This window comes from Manacus vitellinus, unplaced genomic scaffold (assembly GCF_001715985.3).
Source record: "Manacus vitellinus isolate BGI_N305 unplaced genomic scaffold, ASM171598v3 scaffold_29_pilon, whole genome shotgun sequence".
In the NCBI taxonomy this organism is placed as follows: domain Eukaryota; kingdom Metazoa; phylum Chordata; class Aves; order Passeriformes; family Pipridae; genus Manacus; species Manacus vitellinus.
The window spans coordinates 3562930-3583846 of record NW_021940207.1 but is presented as its reverse complement, the minus strand read 5'-3'; the positions used below and the strand labels follow the sequence as shown (position 1 = coordinate 3583846).

Sequence of the window (20917 nt, the reverse complement as noted above, 5' to 3'; positions counted from 1 at the left end):
GGAAGGTCACGGGGCTCAGGGTGGCCCCCAGGTGTCCACTCATCGCTTTGTGTCGTTTCCAGGCCTGCCGGGACCGGGTCTGCGGGAGGACGCCATGACCGGGAGGTGAGTGACTGCCCAGGGGGCCTCGGCTCGCTGCTGCAGCGCTGTTCACCTGGGCATTTCTGGGAGTGTTAAAACAGCGAGCAGTGATGCATGTTCCTGTGGCTGGTCTAGTTTTCCAGGATGACTCCTCTGCCCGGTGTTCTGCTTGGCCCACAGATGTATGTCCCTATTCTGAAACCGCTGTCACGGGCTGTTACAGCTGTTGTAAGGCCGTGCCACGCTTTCCTTGGCCTGTCACTAAATGCGGGATATCGATGTTGGTTTTGTTAGTACAGTGTTTGTGGACCTCTAGTGTGCAGGAGAGGCTTGGACATCCTGCTCCCTTGAGTAAGGGAGCTACTATACCATCGAGATTTTTTGTTGATGTAGGGACTGAGTAAATGGGGGGGATTGAGTACTCTGTTGTCCAGAGTGATTTTGGACACCTCCCTGGAAGTGTTCAAGGCCAGGTTGGATGGGGTTGTAAGCAACCTGGTCTAGTGGAAGGTGTCCCTGCTCATGGCAAGGGGGTTGAAGCTAGGTGGTCTCTAATGTCCCTTCCAACCCAAACCATTCGATGATTCTGTGAATCACAGCTTTGTCTTGACGTTTATTCGTGGAGTTCATCTCCTGTTATACATGTGTGGCAGGGAGAACTGGATATCTCAGCTTGATCCTGCTGTATCCCGGGACAGGTGGTGGATGCAGTTGGGACAGATGTGCTGTGTGCACGGTGTGTAGAGCAGCCTTATAATGGCTTTACCTGGGTAGTGCAGACAGGACTTTGTCCTCAAGAGTTGCTGTGGAGTTTGTGTAATGTCTGTGTCCAGTGGATGTGGAGTTGTGTCTCTGGCTGCCTCCAGAGGCTGCAACTAATTCCTTTGAGGCTACAAATTAGGAGCAGTTCATACTTTTTGTAGAAGTTACTGCAAGACAGGAGGCTGGTTTTGTGGTGTGTAGACAAAAAGCCGTGTTTATTCATAGTATCAGTAGACATTTGGAAACATCAGTTGCTAATGCTGAAACACTTCAGCTTTAGTGTAAAGCTTGTAGTGTGGTGTCAGCTGCACAGTTCTCATAAATCCTTCATGACTGGGTATTTGGGTTTCCTCTGTTCGCTGGACGTAAGGATTAGCAGTGATTTGTAAAGGTGGGGTTTTTCCTCTGCTTAATTTCTACTAGTTTGTGCTGAAATAGCACGTGATTTGTTTTTACTTTTGTTACCTTGGAATGAATTGTAACTTGCAAACATTCTTCATGTCTCCAGGCTGTGGTGCAAGGCCATTTTTGCTGGCTACAAACGTGGCCTCCGAAACCAGCGGGAGCACACGGCTCTTCTGAAGATTGAAGGTGTTTATGCCCGCCAAGAGACAGACTTCTACCTGGGCAAGAGGTGTGCCTATGTGTACAAAGCTAAAAAGTAAGTCACTTTTTATTCTTATGTTGAATTAGCCAACTCTTGTGTCAGCTTTTGCACTTGCCAGGATGTGAGCAGGCTGTTCACAGAGCTGTTGTTAAAACAAAAATTAATTGTGCTGGATTTATCAATAGAGTGTCCGTGGAGTGCTTTGTGGGCCAGTTTCCTGGCTTAGTTTTGTTTTAAAAGTTCTTGGTTATTTTTGCTTTAGTTAGATGATATGTTTTAATTTAGAGAATTATGTTATGTGAAATAATCATTCACTTCATAAATGGTGTGTTAAGAGAGCAAATGGGATGAGAAGCAAGTTTTGCCTGAGTGGCAAAAACTGAAGGTGGGTTGATAGAGTAAATTGAGATGAGGTGCATTTGTGTGGAGTTGAGCACTATGAGCTGTTGAGTTACTTAAACAATAGAATGATTTTGTGAAGCCTGGAGTAATTTGTATCCTGCCTTTTGTGTGGCCATGTCAGAGTACTCTCTGTCACTTCTGCTCTGCTGCCACTGGAAGATAGATGCTTTGAGAACAGCATCTTATTACCTTTCACTTGTTTTGTTTTTTATTTTATTGAATGTAGTCGTTAGTATTCAGAATTGCCTTGAATAAAATTGATTAGATTGTTAACTTGACCGCCATCATTTCTAATGTATGGTACATGGCTGTTCATCTGAAGCACTTTATGTCATCTATTCTAGTGGCTTATTCTTCTCTTGCCTTTGTTGTGCATGGAGAAATCTTATAAATAAGGTGTTGTATTTTCTTTGGAGTTGAAATTTTTCAGTATGAACACGTTAGCAGTAGAGTTTTCCAAATTTTTGAGCCTGGTAACTTGTTAAGACTTCTCCAGTGGAGCTTCTGGCAAATTACAAGCTGTAATACCTATCTGTTTGAAAGGTACAGTGAAAATTCCAGGCCTGGCAAATTTCACAGGTAAATGAAAGTGGAAGTTGGTCTGGTTAAAGAAGGCTGTGGATTAAAGTCATTGAGGTGCCTTGAAGAGGCCACACTGTCGCTGATGGTGACAGCAGAGCTGTGACTGCCGTGCTCAGCTGTTCCTTTCCTCTCTTCCCCAGCAACACCGTAACTCCCGGGGGGAAGCCCAACAGGACACGGGTGATCTGGGGGAAGGTGACACGGGCCCATGGGAACAGTGGCATGGTCCGTGCCAAGTTCCGCTCCAACCTTCCTGCCAAGGCCATTGGACACAGAATTCGGGTGGTAAGTGGATTTATTTTGGCAACAAGATATTTATTGGCAGTTTTCAAGGTGCCTTTTTATTCCACGTAGGAGGAGAGAACACTTGAACTGTGGTTTTGTTCTGTTGGTGTCGTGTTCAACGTGGCTCAGTGACTGTGTTCCTTTTGGAGCCAGGAGAGGTTATTCCTGGCTTCTTGGGCTCAGGGGATTTGCCTCATTGCCAGGGGCCTGTGTGCTTGCTCCAGTTGTCTGGAAAGGCTCTTCAAGTTCCAGGACTCAGGTCCCTTCTAAAGCGACCTTGATTTCTTTTTCCTGGATCTTTTCCATGTATTTTTGCATTCTTCTACTCCAGTTCCTACCTGTTAATTTTTCTACTACCTCCCAAATGTTGTAACTGAGGGGAGTGCTGTCCTAACGGGTCCGCTGGGACCTGCTCCACAGTCAGTGTCTTAGCCACAGGGCTTCAGTGAGACTGTACCTTTTGGTACAGTACTCACCCAGAGTTGTGATGCAGTATTTTCATACTGATGATGTCAAAAGGAGTATCAGAGGGGTGCCACCCCTTGCTTTCTGCCTCTTTCCTGTGCCTTAGAAAAAGCACAGTAGGAACAGCACAGTTAAATCCTGAATCTAGAGCCGTGGGAACAGTTGCTGTCAGTGTGCAGGAGGGCTGGCAAAGTGCTACTGCAAGGCACTGAACCAGCTGTTGGGCTTTTCCATTGTCACACCTCTTCTCTGTAAACTGGGGGGTTGCTTTTATAGCAGTTGAAGAGATTGATGGTCTAGATTGTAACTGCAAAACTTGTGTTTAAAAACAAGATATCTAACATGATTCTATCTGGTTTTGTGTTTTACAGATGCTGTATCCATCTAGGATCTAAATTTTTATTGAAAATAAAATGGAGAATCTGTTTAACTTTTGTACATTTCTGTTTTTTATCCCCTCCACCAATTTTGAGGGACTTCCTTCTCAGTAGTGTGTCAGAGTTGACAGCACAGAGATGCTGTTGGGACACAAAGCTGCACAGTGGAACAGGGATTGGACACATTCCTGGACAGGTGTTTGTAGAGCAGGCTGCACTCTGAAGATAAATAACTGCCACCTCTGTGCTTCCTGTCATGGAATCAACATCACACACGTTTAGCTCATTGCAGGGCTAAACAATAAATGTTTGCAACCTCATAAACTGCACACAACTGTTGTATAGAACACTAGAATTGTTTCCTTGCTGATCTGGTAGAGGGGAACTTCCTGCACGTGGTGCTGAACTGTTGATGAGACAAAACTGTGTAATTGTGACATCCTACCCTTAAGAGTGGTATGTCACAGTGGTGGGACACTAAGTCCTAGCAGGTGCAAGTTCTCTCTCACATCTGAAGATAGTAGTTCCAGTAGCATCCTGAATAGTGAGTTCGAGTGTACCTGGACAGCACCCGTGCCTGTAGTGTCTGCTCTGTGGAATTTATTTAAACCTGTTTTCATCACAGCTCTGTAGTGCCTGAGTAGTAACACTGGCTGGATTCCTGGGCTTATCCCACTGTCTCATGTGGGGCGAGGATTGTTACATCACTTTCACAGCTGTCTAAGGTTTGTTGAACAAGAAGGGTGGTGAAAAATGAGTTTTAAGTCTTGAAGTGCAAGGCTCAGAGTATCTTAGTACATCCCCCAAAACGCAAGGGAGTTATGAGACAACTGCAGGTTGTCATGGTTGCTGCTGATGTCATAGTCCCAAAATGACCTGTGGATACCCTGGGTGGGCAGTTCTACATATTCTGTGTAGTTCCATCATTTTCAATGCATCCCTAGTCAGGCAGGCAGGTGAGTCCTTGGCTCATCCCTCCCTGGGCCTGCTCCAGTGCAGTCCCTCCTTCCCAGGTGATGGGAACTTCCTTCTCCCTGCCTGGCCCTGCTGCCAGTATGTGTCAGGAAGCCCTCTGAACTGTTGGCTTTGCATGTCTCCTGCAGTGGGCTGGTATTTCACAGCTAATCCTCTTCCTTCTGAAGGAGGTGGAGTAGTTGTATGTGCAGAGTACATTGTTGGGTAAATCAAACTTTCTTTTGAATAGGAATTAGAAAACTGGACCTGTCTGCTCAGCTGTGGTATAGAAGTGATTTTGCTGGACTTGCTTCAAGATGTAATCCTGCTGCCACTGCTGTCCCTGGCAGCAGGAAGGCCATTGCCATGGAAAGCTGCATTTTTTTAACACGGAGAAACTGCAGCTTAGGGGATGTTGGGCCAAGTCAAGTAGGGCTTTGGTCTTCCACAGCTACCAGTGGGTGGTACACATAGGATTCAAAGAAAGATGGGTGGAATTTCCAGATTTAGCCATGAGAGGGGAAGGAGGAGGAAACAGTGAGCAAATTTGACTGTAACAACAGGTTGGTAGGCTTATAGTCACTACCATGTAGCTGGATTTTGCTGATGAGAAGGTAAAAAGTCCTCGAGTTTGATGCCTAAAAATACGTAATGGTCCCTTTTCTCTCTTCTATCATCTTTTTCTACTGTACCAGATTGCTGAGGTACAAAGCCTGTTTCTGGGAGGTCCAACATCAAACAGCACAAGGCTGCAATTTTTGAATCTTTGTGTCAAAACTCTGCTGTTTCCTTTAATGTTCATTTGGTCCCACCAAACCCAGCGTTTGCTGCTCAGAGCAGCAGGTGCTGCCTGTTTTGAGGACTGTGCTGTGCAACCCCCTTTGCTACAGCAACCCCCTTCCACTCCTTTCCCCAGCAGCACAGCAAACTGACGTGTGGGAGGAAGCTATGGCATCAAAGGAACCTGCCTCCTTTGTGGACCGGACCACCTGGGAGCTCCTCAACCTTCTGGACATGCTGGGAAGGCGGAATGGACGGGTGGGAGTGATGGAGGTGGACGATGCCGAATCAAGAGCCCCCTCATTGCTGGTGGACTTTACCCGGGACCTGTGTGGCACAGGTGACATCAAACATAAGCCACAGCAGACAGGGAGTGAGGGAAAGGAAGAGGAGGATGTGATGCCACCACATCTGATCTTTATGCTGTGGCAAGCCAGTGTGTTGAAGAGGCTCATGCAGTGGGATCACTTGGATGAGGCCATCCGGGATGTGAGGAACCTCCTCCCTTGCCTGCCGGATGTGCTGGTGCTTGTGATGATCCGTCCAGATCGCCAGGAGCAGCTGGACCAGGCAGTGAGAGCACTGAGGAGAATGCACTGTGTGCTGGATGGGGCCCTGCAACTGCCCGTGGAGACAGCGATCTACAGCCCAGGCCAGCCTGGAAGTGTCCTGGAGGCAAAGAGAGCTGCCTGTAGAGCACTGAGAGAAGCCTTGAACTGCCATGAAGGTAACTGGTGACACAGCTAAACACGTGGCTGAGGGACTGACAGGGTTTTTGGAAACAAAAACATGTTCAGGCTGGAGCAGGGAGGAGTCTGAGAAACAGTGTAGATGGAAGTGGTGCTTGGTGGCTGTATTCAGATACAGGAGGGAAGATAAGCTGGACCTTGCAGGCAGTGTGAGCCAGAAAAAAGAGTGAGTGCTTAAGCGTAGGGATGGGGATGGACAATGTGTCTGAACCAACTGTGTCCTCTTCTAACTCAGATGGTGGTGGCTCTTGCCCCAAACCACACATGGCTACAGAAATGTTGCTCAGCGTAAGAGCTACAGTTCTGACTCCACTGCTGGGGTTTTCTCTGATGATGTTAACAGTTCTTCACTGGAGGGATGTGCCAACCTCTCTGAGTGAGCCACAGGCCAAAGCTTTGAATAGGATGATGCCAACTGTTCTGTCATTTGTATTTCCTCCCCTAGAAGTCGACTCCCAGGAGCCATTTATTATTTCGCTCCCGGAGCTCAGATACTGCCGTGTTCTGCCTGAACGTAGGCAAGACAAGGTATCAAAGACGGATGGAGAATGAATTCCCTTGGGCAGCAGAACCTGTCAGGTTTGTTTTAGCACTGTTCACCTGGATGTCCTTTTGCAGAACACTTCCTTCCTGGTGCCTTGCTTGTCTGCCCAGGCCTTCTGCATGGATATAATTCATTTTGTGGCTGCTGCCAGAAGGGGACACTGTGCCCTCAGCATCACACTGTCCTGGCCACAAACCTCGGAGTTCTTTGCTGCACTGGCTGAACAATCTACCCCAGGAAACTTCTATCAAAAATCACTGAGTTTCTGCTTTGCATAAAATGCCTTGCTTCTCCCTGAGAAACCTGTCCCTAAGAGACCAGCTGCCAGCAGAGAGGGAATCAGAGCAGGCCAGGGGCCTCTGGATTTAAACTGTCCCAAAACTGAGATAATGAAAGAAACTCAGAGCTAAGACCTAAGACCATGTTTTCCCAAGAAAGCCTGGATGCAGGGGTCTTTGGAATGTAGTTCCCATCAACACAAAGCTCCTGAAACTCCCCAGGGTTCTTTGTAGCAGGGAGCTGACCTTACATACAAGTGGATACCAATAGACGTCCAGCAGGTTGAATTATTGGGATGGGTTATTTTGGATGGAAGGAACTGTGGGAGCAGTAGATTATTATTAAGTCCAATTAACCACATAATAGCTGAACTCATTTTCCATCCTCTCTGGGTATGGCAAGGCACTATGGGTAGCTGCCTGGTTTTGTATTGGGAGTTTAAATGTATTTCTTTTCTGTTTTTTTTTTACAGATCTTTTCTTGTCCTAAGGTCTTCATTATCATCAAAAGAAGGATTAAAAGCCTGATATCTATCTCATTTCTGTATGTCTTTGTGTGTATCTATAAGCTTTAAAGCTTATATTTAAGACTACGAAACTCCTGCTGAAGCTGCAGGTTTGTGCAGTATGGTACAGAAGGGGTGGGATTTGGGCGTGGTACAGAGCCTCTGAACCAACATTTCTCAGGGAAAGGATCCTCCAGCTTATTTTTCAAATATGGGCTCTTTCCACATCCTTAAGTACCGTGTGGCTTTTCAAAACAAACCAACCCTGGTGCGGGTGTTCGGGTAGTGCTGGTGCTTGGCAGCCTTTTGGATGAGGTGACCCAATTGCTCTGTTGTGGAAGAGACTGTCCACGAGCATTTGGGCATGTGAAGAGGAATTACGCCCTTCACTAGCGAGGACATTGACTTTTGTTTTATGGATGAAGCTATTGCAGAAATAGTTCCCTTGAGTCAATGCAAGACGTGTACAGTTCAGGCTGTTTGTGAGTGTAGGAAGGTTGGTGTTAAGAGCTTCCTGATCAGCACATTAGGACATCCTTAAAGCAAGTAGCCACGATGAGGTCCTGTGTTTCTGTTATTTCCTGTGGCATCTGAAATTCATGGATAACCACCAAAATCCAGGCATAGGCCATGCAGCAATCAAGTTTCTCCTTTGGCAGCATGTTTGCGCTGTGTTCGGGCACTTTTGTGCAGGGTGATGTGCAGCACTGCCAAGCACTGCTGGTGAAAGGGGAAAGAAACTTTGAGGCTGAAATTCTGGCCAGGGCCTGGGAGCACAGGGAAGTGTGGCTGGGATGAGGAGGAGAGGAGGCAGAATGCCATGGATGCTCTCAATCTGCAACCTTGCTTCATTCTCCATCTAATCCTGGGTGGATACACAGGAGTCTTAGAGCTCCCTGCTCTGCTGCTGGGACTTCTCCCCCAACTTGCTGTAGTCCAACAAAGGCAAGTCATGGGACATCTGCTCTTTAAATGCTGAATACCTTTCTCACTTTGACTAATGCAAGGTTGGTGGGTTCTCACATGACAGCTCTGCTGCCAGGCTGGCCAGGAGCAAAGTAGGAACAAAGAGCTGTGGCCTGAACCCTCTTCACCCAGCTCAGCTGCAGCCCAAGGAGGAGGCACACCAGCAGGCATAAGGAGCACTGGTGCATGGCCCAGAAGTCTGCCAAGGGCAACAGCTCTACTCCCAGAACAGAAGAGAATAACCTGCTCTGCTCAGCTGGCATCACACATTGTGAGCAGCAGAGAGCAGCTGTCCTGTGGGCTCTTGATACCTGAGGATCAGTGTGTAACCTCTGGAAGATGATCTTGCTCAAGACAGCACCTAAGCCAAGCTTTGCCATCCAGACCAAGCTTGTACATTTCTGAAACACCCTTGCCTAGCCCTGCTCCTCACTGATCTGGCACTACATGCCTGGGCAAAGCTCAATTGCCCTTTGGTGCCATGTAGTGTACCAAAAGGGCCACTCTGTGGCCTCTTTCAGGGCTCAACAGTGTCAGCACAGGTAGAACCAAACCCACCTGCTCTACCCATCAGAGCAACTCCAGCCTGGGAAGCTGATGATATGCCCTTTCTTTGCCTTTTTAAAGAGAGCAGTTCTGAGAACCTGAGAGCTTGGCCTGTGGCAAGAAGAGGCTTTGTGGAGGAGGATGGAGGAGGCAAGAGGGAGCATGAGGGAGGCAGGAGGGGCTGCATCTCCTTGCAGTGGTCCCCAGCTACTGGTTTCCATCTTGGTGACATTTGGGGTGATTTTTTAAGACGTGCTGCAAAAGGTAAGCACAGAAAAGCTGGGCTGCTGGTGTCAAAGGCACATGTGTACTGGGAAAGAATGGAGACTGGTGGCTGTGAACAGCTAGTCATGGGTCCTGGTGTCAAACCAAAAGCAAGGTCCAGATGAGGGTCTGGCAGGACAGCCAGAAAAAAGGCCAAAAGAGGCAGCTTGATCCTTGGGTCTGATTTCATATTTATTGCCAGTTTTTCAACATCTTCCAGTGGAGGATCAAAGAGCAAAGCAGCCTGAGGGGCAACCTCCATTCATCTCTAAGGTGACAGGCAAAGGCATCCCTCCTATTGTGTGATCACGACTGACACAACAGTTTGGGCTCCCTGCACATGGCCCTGTGCCAGGTTCCCATCCTCTTCAGACATACCTTCCAATGCCCCTTTGCCATCCAGAAAGGGATGATGACTTAAGGAAACAGGAGGAAAATTAGGACAACTCCAGAGATGGGCAGGAAGAGGCATAACTTTCAAAGGGAACAGGATTTGGGAGAAGAGAGGCAGGGAAATCTTTGAGGTTCCCCATCAGGAAGCAAGGGTGTGTCCCTGGCATAGGGCAACCTGGAAGTTCCCAACTTTATTTGCTTATGGTGTGTAACCTCCCCTGAGTGGAGCTCAGAGAAGTGTGATGACTTGCATGGATCCAGGCCAGGGCTGAGTTGGTACAGGCTGCCACGGGACCAAAACTGGAGCTGACCCAGCTGTCCCTGGAGGTCTGGGGCAAGGGGACCTGGGCAGAACAAAGTGATGACCCAGCTTGGATTTCGTTGTGACTGAATTTGTAACAGAAAGGGTTCTGTCTGGTTTGATACAAAGTTCAGACTTCAGTGGGTGAAAAATAGGAAGAGGTTTGTGTTCAGGGGCCAGAAAGATTGAGAGGAGTTTTGGGGAAGGTCACTGGAGGAGATTGGAAGAGCCATGGAGGAGTGAACAGGAGACGGGCTAGAAGGGTATCAGTGGGACTGGGATGTTCAGGGCAACGGGATAGATGAGGTTTCGGGTATTTTCTTCTCTCACTATTACCTCCTCTGCTACTTCTTTGGAGGACCCTAGCAGATCTCCCTGGATGAAGAGCTCAGTGAAGTGCTGGTGCCCTGCAGCAATGCTCCTGGTAGTGCTGCACAAGTAAAGCAGATACTTCACAGCAACTCATAAGGACGTGTTTTTCCAAAGCAGTAAATTGAAGCAGTCTTGGAGAGCAGGTCTGTGACAGAGCACTTGTGCAAAGATTTGCTAAGGCTTAGCTTGTCAGCAGCCAGTTCCCATTCCTGGCTGGCTCAGAGGCTTTTCCATGTGCTCCTGTGAGCACCTCTGCGTCAAAATTAGCATGAGAATCCTTTTTCTGTCCTCTTTCTACTCTCTTTAGAAGCAAGGTTAATCTTGGTAAATGCACTTCTTAAGGGCTCTAATCCAGACCTTTGATTTTGTTTAGACTTCAAGACACTACTAATACACATCCCAAATTTATTTCTCAGAACAAAGCATCTTCTCTCCTCCTTTGAAGTCCAAAATGAGCAGCTGTTGTGTCTGCTCTGAACAGCTATGGGCATATGTAAGAGATGTGATTACTTTCATTTAGGGCTGTCTGTAGAGATTCTCTACAATTGTGACTGTCAGATGGATACTTGAAGGAGTGTCAGGCCTTATAAATATATCTGTGTTTTTGCTCAGATTCCTGACAGGGCTCTGAAGACACTTTGTGGGGGACTACAAACGCCGCTGAGCTCATGAGTGCCTCTGATCTGTTTGAGTGGTACCTCTTTAAGTAACACGAAAGGAGATAAAGTTGTATGTGCTATTAAATCTTACCTCTGTTAATGAGTAAAGAAATGTAAACAAGGTTGTTTGGGTATTGTGGGTGACATTCACCTTTCCAACCAGCCTTTGCTGGTGTGTACCCAAAATTAACTAAAGAATTGCAGTGGCCATGGAGAACAGTTCTATGTAGTCCCAAATATTACTTTTTAGTGGCTGTCCTGGCAGTTTAAACATTGTGGCTGCTGCAGAAAAGTAGCCAATGGTGTGCTTTCTGAGCTGAGTTAGGAGGATAACTTCAATTTTTTCTATACTTTCTCTGCAAGATTTATCTTCATAAATCTTGGGAATTGCCTGCCTGAAAGCCAACTTCCCAATGCCTGAGGCATCTTGGCATCTCCAGGCTAGTCACTGGCACGGCACTGCTTGAAAACCCTGTGAGACCTGTACTGTAAATGGGCTGCACATCAGGGATGGTGTAATGGGCACAGGACAGGCTGTGCTGGCAGCTCATAAGGAGTTTAAACACTCTGTGGGTCTTCTTGTGGCAGTCTGCAGGGAGATGAGGGTTTCTGGGACTATCACACCCTCTTGGCCCCTCCTGCTGCTGCTGGCAGAGCTCATGGTGCTGATTACACCTGGGCGTTTCTCCACTGGCCCATGAGGGCCATGAGCAGGATTCTGAACAGATGAGAAAAAAATCCTTGTTAGTACAAAATCTGGGCAATACTAAGGCCAGACCTGGCTGTTGAGTTATGTCTGACTTTAGCCCTGCCATGTTGACAGCTGCTGTGAGGGCTATCATGTTGGCATGGAAGCGTAGGCTCTTGCAACAATAGACCCTGATCTTTGGAAGAGGAGCCTAATCCTTCTGTTTTATCTCCCCTCTTCCCTCCCCATTTGCTTATCAGCACATGTAATGAGTAAGTTACTTTTGCTAGGACCCAGGGCAGAAAGTCTCTCTGAAGCCCTTGCCTGGGCTGTCCAGCCCCACAATGCTGGCCTAGGGTAGCATTTGCTCAGACTGTCATACCTGGGGCAAATGTTTTCCAGGATTAAAACTGGTGATGCACGGTGACCCTCCCAAGCTGTCACCAGCCTGAGGACCAGCCTGTGGCACATCCCTCACGGTGCTGTGACTGCTGATCTGCTGGGCTCTGGGGACAGATGGCCACGAGTAAGGGCAGGGAGCAGGCACCTGGCTCAGACACCTTCCTGCCACAAGTGTGCCCCTATGCACATGTTGGGAATCACTGATCCAGGGCAGGCACACGGATTTCGGCTCTGCTTTCACCCCCCCCAGTGCACTCAGAGATGGTTTGGCTTCAAACGGCCTCAGAGAGGGACTAGCCAAGGTGATTCTGGCCGTTTGCACCTTTGAGCTGTTTATCCCTTCCCAGGTTATGATAAGATATTACCGTTACTGGTTTGGAGGAGCCAGTTCTGATATGGCAGAGGGGAAGTATTTAGCACATGGCATGGTTTGGAGCGTCCCCGTGCAAGTGCCAGGGCTGGGCACAGAGGCTTTCATTCACCGTCAGACGGCAGAGCCAGCTCGTGGGATACGTGTAACAAGCGCCAGCACTGAAGCCCTGACTAAAGCAAAGCCCTGACTAACGCTCCAGATTTACCCCTGCAAACATTTGTGCTTTGATGGGACGTGTGTGTATCACTGTAGAGCACTGATGATGCTGGTGGGGCTGTGACTGTGGGCTGTGTTTTGTGTGGAGGGGGATGGATGTGATGTTTGCAGAAGGAAAGCCAAAGGGCACTGATCTGGGGAGGGATTCAGAGATGCAGTGTGTGGTTTGGGGACTGCAGCTCAGCTGGGTACAAATTGGGAAACTTGTGACCAGTGGAGTGGGTATGCCCTTTGAAGGCATAATTATTTCCAAATGGAATTGTTTCCAGGTGTGGCTATAGCTCGGCCAGTCTGTGCAGCTCCGTAGTGCCAATGGCACACGATGTCAGGGAGTTCACTCCATCACTGCCCTGGGGTATGGGATGTTACACCTTAAGGCACACCTTATACCCTTTGAGGTGTATGATCAGCTGCTCCTCTATTGTGGCCCCGTGTGTGTCCCACTTTGCAGTCACCACAGTCTCTGCTCATCCCTCTCTCACACTCCTAGCCCCTCCACAGCACGGTTTTTGCCTGAATTTTATCACCTCTTCATGTGAAACAAGACCAGCCCGTGCAAGAGCTCCGAGTCTGGTTGTGTGGCCGATCGGGGGGTCCCATGCCCCCCACTAATACCATCTCCTCTGTGCCCACCCTGCAGCAGGCGGGGGCTGTTCCCCGGGGGTGTGTGCGGGTACGGGACGGGGCTGGAGGGGGGCAATCCATAAACATTCCGCCCCCGCCCCGCTGCCCGGGGGTGTGCGCAGGGGGTGTTGCTCTGCGCGGGGGCCGGGGCTGGTGGGCGGGTGCGGGCAGTGGGCGGTGCGGAGCCGGGGCTGGGGCGGTGCGGTGTCGGGTGCGGGTGCGGGGCGGCAGGGCGCACGGGCGGGGATGGCGGCGGCGGAGCTGCAGGAAGCTGCGGGCGCGCTGGTGGAGCGGCGGGCGGGCGGCGGGGCGGTGCTTGGGGTGGCCGAGTGGCCGAGGGAGGCCCCCCCGGCGGGCCCCGCGATGGGCGCTTTGCCCGCGACCTCCTGGGCGACGAGCGCCGCGCCCACCGTTGCCCGGTGCCGGGGGTGCCGGTCGCGGCGGCGGCGGCGGGCGGCGGGCGGCGGAGAGCGCTGGGAAGCGCGGGCTGCTGCTGGTGCTGAGCGGGGCGGTGCGGGGCCGCGGGGCCGGGCCGCCTGCGGGAGGTGGTGCGGGACGTGCGGGGGGCCGCCTGCCCGCGGCGCCGCCGCCCGCCGTCGTGGGCGTCCTGCTGCCCGGCGGGGACGGCGAGGACGCGGCGCGTGCTGGACGCCGCGTGCGGCAGACTTCCCGGCGCCCGGCACGGTGCAGGCGGCCCGGTACAGCCCCGGCTGCCCGGCGAGTGCCGCGCCGCCGCCTGCCGCGCCCTGCGGGCCGCCCTGCAGCACCCCGCAGGTACCGACCGGGGCGGGGGGAACACCGGGGGGCCGGGCCGACCCTTCCTTCTTCTCACCCTGGGGATTTTATAGCGGGATTTCCTCCGTTTTCCTGCGGAATCTTCCCCTCCTTGGTGGGATCTACCCCATCCTAATGGGGTCTGATGTCCTGATGGGATCTCCCCCTCAATGGGATCTGGCTTTTCCCATCGGGATCTGACCATTCCTGATGGGGTCTTTCTCCAATGAGACCTCTTTCATGTTAGCAGGATCTGAGCCTTCCCAGTGGGATCTGTTGCTTTTTGGTGAGGTTCCCAGTTCTAGCGGCTGGAGAAATATCCCAGCAGTTTGGGAAGTACTGGAGCAGCTCACGGATAACAGGGATGTGGCAGGTGACAGTTGTGACATTCTGGCCATCCATGACATGGTGGCCTTCCATGCTTGTTCCACATGTGTTCTTGAGGGATGCAGGATTGGGTGTGGCCCATGCTGTAGGGTGCAGGCAGGACCTGACCTTCCTGCAGGAGGAAGATGCTTATGCTGATTTTACAATATGAATAAGTGAGAACAGCAAGTCATCGTTTGGGTGTAAAACCATATGTCAAGGTGAGGACGGCAGGATGAAAGCTGGGTGTCAGTCAGGCCTGAGGAACAGCACTTGTTCTGAGGCGAAAGGTGAGACATGTTTGTGTGCCACTGCAGGGTGATGGGCAGCTGGGCAGGCTCTGCTGTCACAGATGCCACGCAAAACACCTTAATCTTTGGCACTGATTGTTTTGGGCTGTTTCCCTTTCATCCTCCCTTCTTACATTTTTTCCCACTTTTCCCTTGCTCCCCAGCATTTCCAGGGGCTGGAGTATTCTGCTATCTTGCTGCCTTTACCGTAATGGGTCCTGGCACTTGCCTTCAGCATCACATTGACAGGGTCCTCTGGGATCCCTGGGACATCGGGATAGTTGGCTGCAGTTCAGGTGCTTTTTTCCATCAGCTCAGCCCAGAATCTTGGATCTGAACATCGAGAAGCTTTGAGATGGCGAGGACCCATTGTGACAGCACAGGGCTGTCTTCTGCCAACTCTGTAACTGAGGCATGCACAATCTACTTTCCAACTTCTCTCCTTTTGCAAGTTTTTGTCTTCCTCACATTGTTGCTGCTGCAAGAATTTCTGGTGTGCTCTCAGACACCAGTGAGTCCTCCAGTTCTGGTCACAGCAGCCTGGTGGGGCATCAGATGCAGAAAAGCATCCCTGCATACATGACCTTTTTCTACCTTGGCACACTGCTAGTGCTTGGCTTAGTATATGTAGCTGTGGAGAACGAGGAGCAGGAGGAGCTGGATTGGGTGTTGCAGCCTGTTTGTGTGTGCTTTATAACTGTGGTGGGTAGGAGGACTCAGCTTTAATTCAGCTCTGGTGCTCTGCCTGGTACTCTGAGTCATGTAAGTGTCCCAGGACCTGCATGTGTAATGAGGACACTCATCAGCTCTAGGGTTCAGCCTTAGGCAGGGACAGCTTCTTTCCATGCTCCTGAGTCCTGCCTTCCAAAATCTCCATGTGGACAGAGGGATCCCAAGCATAGCCATGCCTCTAAAGAGCCATGCCGGCAGTTCACTAGAGCTTTTGTTTTGTTGACTGGCAGGAAGGATTGTCACTGTGAACCCTTTAGTGTCGCAATGGTTTGATAAGCTGAAGGACACTGAATTTGTTATCATTGTTATCTGATTAGGAGGTGAAAGGCTCAATGGAGATGCTGAACTGCTGCTGTTGGAGACCATAAAAATTACACTGCTGTAGTATTTTACAAGCTGCTGTAGTGTTTTACTATAATGGCTTGAAAATCTGTAGTAACTTTGTTGTCTTCCAGAATAAATACATCGACCACAGGCTCTCTGCAATTTGCTGCAGTTTTCAGTGTGCTGCAAGCCTGTGTGTGTTCAGGGAATTGCTTAATAAAGCAGGGAACAGTAAATAGGTTGATGGTGCAGAAGCTGTGTGATAATGCAAAAGAAAATCTTCCTTCTGTGGGAATTCCCTCACTATGTCAATTCCCAGCCTGGCCACCTGTGCTGGCTGAGCTCCTCTTGCCAGGTTTCTTGCTCACTCTGGGCTGCTGCCTCCAGAATGGTTTTGGCAGTGAGGTAGCAAAGTAGAAACTGACACTGGAGACAAATTTCCAGGATAGAAGAGAGGTTTCAGCCAGAAATAAGGATTGTCAGGAACTGCTCTGTGCTTTTCATGGGTGGCTCTGTGGTGTGGACCTGGTTTTGCTGTGAGAAATTGGGCTTGTGGAGTGGAAGTGGGGCAGCAGCAGGGCTGACCTGCTACCAGTCTAAACTCACCTTCTCTCATTTATTCAGAAGAGGGGAAAGACAGGGAGAGGTGGAGGCTACCATCCTTCCTGCGGTGCATTTCTTGGAAACAGAGGAGCTGGAGAAAAGATCACAAAGCAAAAGCTGCAAACAACATTCATGAAGGTATGCCCTGCTCCCTCCCTTGTACTCTGCTGTGACCATCAGAGGTTCCTCACTGACTCCCTGGTGCCCAAGCCCCTTGCTGGTGGCCTCCTTCAGCTATTTCCAGCTCTGCAGTTGGCCCCTCTTCCCTGGCTGTGGTTTGGCCCAAACCTGAAGACAACCAGCACACATCTGTCTTTTGTGTTGCTGTCTCCCTGTTTTCTGATCTTTCGCTTGCCTAAACAAAGCCATGCTGGGTCCAGTGCCCAAATATACCCCTGGAAGCACTGCTGAACTCAGCTGCCTTTTGCTGGAGTTTCTGGCAGCAGAACTCCTGTCTGGCTAAACAATGAATTAGAAGTATCACTCTGATGTTACATGGTGTTTTCCTGCAAACACAGCTGGAAGGAGTGTTCAAACCACTTGCCTTTGGGGCTGGCAGAGAGAAGGGAAGGGCAATCAGCCTTGGGCTCCCTGATTCTAAAGGAAATTGTTCAGATAACAAATAGTCTTGTGTTCAGCCTTTGTGCACAGTTGGCACTTCTGCTTGCCTTTCCCAGCAGTGATTTTCTTTCTGCAGAAAGAAACTCATGCAGGTGCCTACAAGGTGTGTAGTGTGGAGATCTAGATTGTTCTATGAAGCACAAAGAGGAGGGAAAGCTCCTTTGCTGTAAAAAGAATAGAATATATAATATCTTCAGTTGAAAGGGACCTATGATGATCATCTAGTCCAACTGCCTGACCACTTTGGGGCTTGCAAAACATTAAAAGATTTTACTAAGGATATTGTCCAAATGCCTCTTAAACACATAAAATGCTTAAAGTGCATAGGAGTTTGGAGAAAACAACTGAAATGTCCACTTCGTGTAGCTTTGAGACAGGTCTTTCAGGGTCAGAAGAGTGCCTGATCTTGCTGTCAGTGTCAGGCAAATGATGCCTTATGGCCATGCAACTTGTTCTGAGCTTGCTGAGACTTCAGGAGGCCAGGAGCTGGACCCTGTGCTCCTTTGCTCTATTTGCTGAAGCAATGTTGAGTTCATAAAACACAATAAAATTCAGTTACGAAAAAAATCAGTTGTGCTTAGACTATGAGTATACATCAACTGCTTCATTCCATGCTTTCTTTTCATCTTTTATATTTTGTATGAGGAAGGGTTTTTCATTCAGATCTCCCCTGACCTCTCTCTTCTCTTTGTAGGTGGCCTGCAGGACCCCGAGGAAGAAGTGGCTCTGACCAGCCTGTCCCCCAATGGAAACTGCGAAGAAGCTGCTGGAGGCACAGGCACCTAGAGCTGCTGGGCACCCAGCACAGTCCACATCCCAGATCTGCCCGCTGGATTTGGAGCAGTGGGAGGAGGAGCTGGTGCAATGCTCACTCACCCTCTCCTCCAAGGACCCACCACTCCATGGAGAAGCTGCTCAGCTGAACTCCTCAGGGTCTTCTGGAGCTGCCGACAGCCTCTGGGGTCTGTGCCAGAGAGCCATTCCCTGCTGTGCCTGGAGCTGCTGCTGGACACTGGGCTTCTGAGAAGGCCTTTGGGGATGTATCCCATATCCTGGGCAAGATAACGTTGGGAATTTGAGCATGAAATGCAGCCACCTGTTTGAAGAATGAGGAGCATTTTCTAATTCTGAGCAAAGTTCCCTGCTGAGGCTGCCAGGGCTGGCCTCCCTGGCAGACCAATTCTGCTGCCTTGTTTTCCTGCTTTATTGGTGCTTTGAAGTTCCCACTCTCTTTGTGATTGAGCCAAAAAAAAAAAAAAAAGACAAGTGACAGTGGTGTGGAGAGACTGCATGGGACTAAATGAGGTCCTGGATCTACCAGCTACTGAAAAGGCTTGAGTGTAACTGTGTAAAGTGAAGAATGGAGTAACAGCCCACTGTGGGTAGCAGGAATAACATAAAAGATATTGATAGTAATGGCAGCTTGAGCAGAGTGTGATTTGGGAGCAGGATTCCTCTGGCTTGTCCTAGTGCTCACAGACTGGCTGATGGACTGCCTGGGTTGGAGGGGTGGCAGATGGACAGTTAGGTGTGGCTGGTGTTAGATGGGGCTATGGGAGAGGCCCATCTTACCTGGGACATCTCCACAGCTATGTGATGGCAGAGCTTGGAGGTGACAGGTAACACAAGATGTGGCTGCTTCATGAATAAATATATAAAAATGATCTATTTAAGTAGTTCCAAAGGGCTGCCTGTAGTATGTGTGGCAACACAAATAATTATAAATCCTTGGTTTATGAGGAATATTACTACCTTTTCCATTCTTACTTTATGCAATGTAAAACATGTCTTATTTTTAGCACAAGCTGCTGGGTTCTTTAGGAGTTTGATCCAGTTCAGATCAGCAAATTCAGCTGATTTGTGTCAGTACATCCTCTGTGCATGTCTGTCCCCTCTCCGGCTCCTTTTTCCCAGTGGCACCTGAAGTGCCTGCAGTCCTGCCAGCTCTGGCCAGCACTCTCTCCCAGCACTGTGCCTTCAGCATCTCTCTAGCTCTTATCTGGAGCAAGGGATGTTTTTTTTTACCCAGCTCCACTCATGACCATGATCATCAATATTTTTCACCACATCATTTTTCTGTGCCTCAGTTTCCCTACCAGTGGGATGGGGACACCAACACCTGCCTACCCCGCCGGGGTTATGATGGTAACACTGGAGCAGAGAGCAGCAGCTCTCAGGTTTGGAACTGGTCCCTTTAGTGATGGTGTTGCTTTGCCCTTTGGGCTGGAGGAGTGTGGCTGAGGGTGTCTGGGGCATGCTGGAGTGGGCAAGAGGGGGAGTGTTGCCAGGATGCCAAGTCCATGTGAGCAGCCTTTGGGGAAGTGCATGTCACGTCTCTTCACAGCAGAAACACTTTCCTGTGTGGATGTGGCTGTGGAGAGCAGCTGGCATTGACAGAGCATGTTGCTCTGCAGAGAGGGCACCAACCCGCTCTCCTTCAAGCCTGCAGGATTTCTGCAGGATTTCTGTGCTAATGACCAGGTGGAAAATACAAATGTAACTAAGTGACTCAATGAAGACACTTGGTGTGAGTGGCTCTATGCATGACTCCAGGTTTCAGCACTGAGCACTAAGTGCATCTTGGTGGGATGAAGGTTCCTTCCTGCTCCATCCCTGGCACGAGCCCATGGCTCTGCTGTGCAGGGAAGTCCCTCTGCTTGTCTGCACAGCAGAGCCCAGGTCACTGGGCAGGTCTGTATCTCCCAGTAAAGCCCTTGGTTCAGTGAGTCCAGTAGGACTTGACACTGTGGTGGGGGAAATCTTTATTTTCTTGCAGCATTTGGCCTTTGCTGCCAGGAATTCAGCAATGCAGAGGTGGCCCAAGAGCACAGATTTGCAGTTAAACTTACCTTGGTGCTGAAAATCCAATGGATTTATTTACTGGTAATTTTTAGGTAAATCATGCAGGTTTACCTTTTCAGGAAGACTTCTGTGGAAGCAGATGAACTGCCTGGGGCTTTAGGAGATGTGAGTGGGAATACTTTTGATCAAAAGTGTTGTTTACCTTTGACTGATGAATAAAAGTGACTGGAATCCTTTTTTCTTTTTTTTGCTCGTCTTTTTTCACCATCTGGACACATGGAGCTGTAAGCAGATAGTTTTACATGTTTCATTTATTTAATAAGGTAAGGGCACTGTTATGTGCTTGTTGTAAAAAATAAAGACATTTAATTTCTGAATTGGAATGTGCTTCTGGGGTTTTGTTTGTTTGTTTGTTTGCCATGGTGTTATCCTTGAAGTAGCATTATCCATGGCTTAACTCATATTTATCTTGGTTTGAATAAAAGGGATATGGGTAGGGAATGAAAGTGACCCCATTGTATGATATCTGGAAGACCAGCAGAACTGGTGGTCACAGAATTGGTCTGTGAGCAGCTCAAGTGGGGCAGTGGGGAAGGCAGGAGATCTTCCCAGTTGTCTTTAAGGTGGAGCTGCCCGTCTTGGTGTCTTGGGTAGGTCTCTGGTAACCTTCATCAAGAACTTTCATTAAGAACTTTCATTAATAACTTTCACTCACTGATGACATCAGGGAATTCAAGCCCTCCAGAAGGCAGCACCATTGCTGTTGAGCTGGACTTTCCCTTTGGAAATCCACCAGCCTGCGTGTCCCATCTGTCTGTACCAGAACCAAGGCAGGAGCCAAAATAACTCCATGTTCCTCCACAACTGGGGCAACTTCAGGTCTGTGTCTGTGCAGATCTGGTCACTGCCCTGTGCTGTCAACTGATGGAAGGGGAAAAGGATTTGGTAGGGGGCTGTCAGACTCCTCTGTCCTTGTGCTTCCCTTTCAAGGGAGAGATGGGGTTGGGTAAGGCCTTTCCCCATGGAAACACATTTAAGAAGAGTCAGAGGCGGCCGGCAAGAGGTGGTAAATCCATGAGGTAAAATCCCTGATCCCTGTGACGCCAAGGCACACGCTGTGCCCCCAAAGATGCCTCCTCATTGCGGGCAGCCTGTCCTGGCAGGGGGGCACAGCCGCTTCTCTGGGCACGGCGCGAACACGGGCACTGATGGGGTCCCCACACAGCTCC

At 49.5% G+C, this 20917-nt stretch overlaps 3 protein-coding genes across 10 annotated transcripts; all 3 read left to right on the top strand.

Annotated features, from left to right (window-relative positions):
* The first annotated feature begins 6 nt into the window (after window positions 1-6).
* On the top strand, window positions 7-3614 carry RPL35A (ribosomal protein L35a). Its single transcript, XM_008924509.3, has 4 exons — window positions 7-105; window positions 1352-1504; window positions 2575-2719; window positions 3556-3614. Exons 1-4 carry the CDS (start codon window positions 95-97, stop codon window positions 3577-3579), a joined length of 333 nt encoding a protein of 110 aa, XP_008922757.1. The 5' UTR covers window positions 7-94; the 3' UTR covers window positions 3580-3614.
* A 110-nt stretch (window positions 3615-3724) lies between these two features.
* Window positions 3725-7418, top strand: LOC108640124. 8 transcript variants are annotated; one of them, XM_018075051.1, is made up of 5 exons: window positions 4468-4517; window positions 5211-5219; window positions 5435-6022; window positions 6490-6623; window positions 7340-7418. In XM_018075051.1, exons 3-4 carry the CDS (start codon window positions 5464-5466, stop codon window positions 6594-6596), a joined length of 666 nt encoding a protein of 221 aa, XP_017930540.1. In that variant the 5' UTR covers window positions 4468-4517; window positions 5211-5219; window positions 5435-5463; the 3' UTR covers window positions 6597-6623; window positions 7340-7418. The 8 variants fall into 8 exon arrangements, with proteins under 8 accessions (XP_017930539.1, XP_017930541.1, XP_017930536.1 ...); XM_018075053.2 differs by having other exon boundaries at window positions 4478-4517; window positions 5432-6022; XM_018075050.2 differs by lacking the exons at window positions 4468-4517; window positions 5211-5219 and adding an exon at window positions 3725-4286.
* A 6004-nt stretch (window positions 7419-13422) lies between these two features.
* CUNH2orf72 (chromosome unknown C2orf72 homolog) lies at window positions 13423-18147 on the top strand. The gene is given in 9 exon segments (XM_029960796.1): window positions 13423-13543; window positions 13546-13652; window positions 13655-13704; window positions 13706-13739; window positions 13742-13838; window positions 13841-13891; window positions 13894-13950; window positions 16287-16403; window positions 17581-18147. Coding segments are annotated over 9 exon segments (726 nt in total). The 3' UTR covers window positions 17673-18147.
* Window positions 18148-20917: the final 2770 nt, after the last annotated feature.

Excerpts from the sequence above, each read along its gene's own strand:
- RPL35A (XM_008924509.3), top strand. Across the intron at positions 1,505-2,574 it reads TATGTGTACAAAGCTAAAAA|CAACACCGTAACTCCCGGGG; the intron begins GTAAGTCACTTT and ends TCTCTTCCCCAG. Across the intron at positions 2,720-3,555 it reads TTGGACACAGAATTCGGGTG|ATGCTGTATCCATCTAGGAT; the intron begins GTAAGTGGATTT and ends TGTGTTTTACAG.
- LOC108640124 (XM_018075046.2), top strand. The coding sequence starts at position 4,433 with ATGACCTGTGGATACCCTGGGTGGGCAGTTCTACATATTCTGTGTAGT. Across the intron at positions 4,518-5,431 it reads ATCCCTAGTCAGGCAGGCAG|CAGCACAGCAAACTGACGTG; the intron begins GTGAGTCCTTGG and ends TCCTTTCCCCAG. Across the intron at positions 6,023-6,489 it reads AGCCTTGAACTGCCATGAAG|AAGTCGACTCCCAGGAGCCA; the intron begins GTAACTGGTGAC and ends TTCCTCCCCTAG.